This window comes from Austrofundulus limnaeus, unplaced genomic scaffold (genome assembly GCF_001266775.1).
Source record: "Austrofundulus limnaeus strain Quisiro unplaced genomic scaffold, Austrofundulus_limnaeus-1.0 Scaffold866, whole genome shotgun sequence".
NCBI classification, from domain to species: Eukaryota; Metazoa; Chordata; class Actinopteri; order Cyprinodontiformes; family Rivulidae; genus Austrofundulus; species Austrofundulus limnaeus.
Genome location: NW_013953268.1, coordinates 130,517 through 132,075, shown reverse-complemented (window position 1 = coordinate 132,075; position 1,559 = coordinate 130,517). Strand labels below are relative to the sequence as shown.

The 1,559-nt window shown below is 39.5% G+C and overlaps 1 protein-coding gene across 1 annotated transcript in view; it reads right to left on the bottom strand.

Moving 5' to 3' along the window:
- Positions 1-1,136: 1,136 nt before the first annotated feature.
- LOC106532995 (rab proteins geranylgeranyltransferase component A 1) overlaps positions 1,137-1,559 on the bottom strand; it is a gene marked incomplete at its 3' end in the record, with an annotated part of 5,088 nt that continues 4,665 nt past the window's right edge. The window contains 2 exon segments of the mRNA XM_014029190.1: positions 1,137-1,165; positions 1,270-1,336. Coding sequence (XP_013884644.1) covers positions 1,137-1,165; positions 1,270-1,336 — 96 coding nt within the window.

Here is a 1,559-nt window from a genome sequence, read left to right as displayed (position 1 = left end):
AACTGACGATCAATAACTGACGATCAATAACTGATGATCGATAACTGATGATCAATAACTGATGATCGATAACTGATGATCAATAACTGATGATCAATAACTGATTAATAACTGATGATCAATAACTGACGATCAATAACTGATGATCAATAACTGACGATCAATAACTGATGATTAATAACTGACGATCAATAACTGACGATCAATAACTGACGATCAATAACTGACGATCAATAACTGACGATCAATAACTGATGATCGATAACTGATGATCAATAACTGATGATCGATAACTGATGATCAATAACTGATGATCAATAACTGATTAATAACTGATGATCAATAACTGATCAATAACTGATGATCAATAAATACTGATGATCAATAACTGATGATCAATAACTGATGATCAATAACTGATCAATAACTGATGATCAATAACTGATGATCAATAACTGACGATCAATAACTGATGATCAATAAATACTGATGATTCATGACAGAACCCAGAACTTCTCAGAACAGACAAAGCACCAACCAGGACCAGGACCAGGACCAGGACCAGCTCAGACCACTGGTTTATTGATCAGCTGACAGAAGTGGTGTCAAATATCAATCTGACAGCTGATTGGTTCTGATCAGCTTTAAGGTTTCTGACAGATTTTACTCAGATCTAACCAGTTAGCACCAGTTAGCATCGGTTAGCTTCTTCCTGTCGCAGTCACGTGATAAGTAAGTAAATATTAGCTGTTAGCTCTCATGCTAACACCAGAACACGCTCGGTTGTTTACCAGGCTAACTGTTAGCTGCTAGCCGCTGCCGCTGAAAATACATTGACTGTTAGCCTCGAGCTAACGCCTAGGCTAACTGTTAGCTGCTAGCCGCTGCCGCTGAAAATACATTGACTGTTAGCCTCGAGCTAACGCCAAGGCTAACAGCAGCTGCTGGCGCAGTTAACATCGTTTTAAACCCATAATCCGGAATGTTTTGGACCGAACCGAGTCAGAACACATTGCAACACACGAAGCGCTGCAGAACCGGTGATGAAAACCCAGGTGAGAGTTTACCTGTGCCCAGAATGACAACATCAAATTCCGACGGCAAGTCCTCGGCAGCCATGTTGTTACAGTGANAACTGGCCCAGTTGGCAGCGTAATAACTCCTCCTGAGAATACAGGAAGCTGTCCTCATCAACACCAATCAATGATCAATAAAATGTTTGATGATACCATGGTGACAGATATCTGTCCTGGTTTTATGACTGCTCACCTGTCCAGGTGAAGAACTCTCTGCCCAACTCTGGAACAGGCAGCTGCAACCACCGACTCTGTGAGACCTGAAGGTACGATCAATAACTGATGATCAATAACTGATGATCAATAAATACTGATGATCAATAACTGACGATCAATAACTGATGATCAATAACTGATGATCAATAACTGATGATCAATAAATACTGATGATCAATAACTGACGATCAATAACTGATGATCAATAACTGATGATCAATAACTGATTAATAACTGATGATCAATAACTGATGATCAATAACTGAT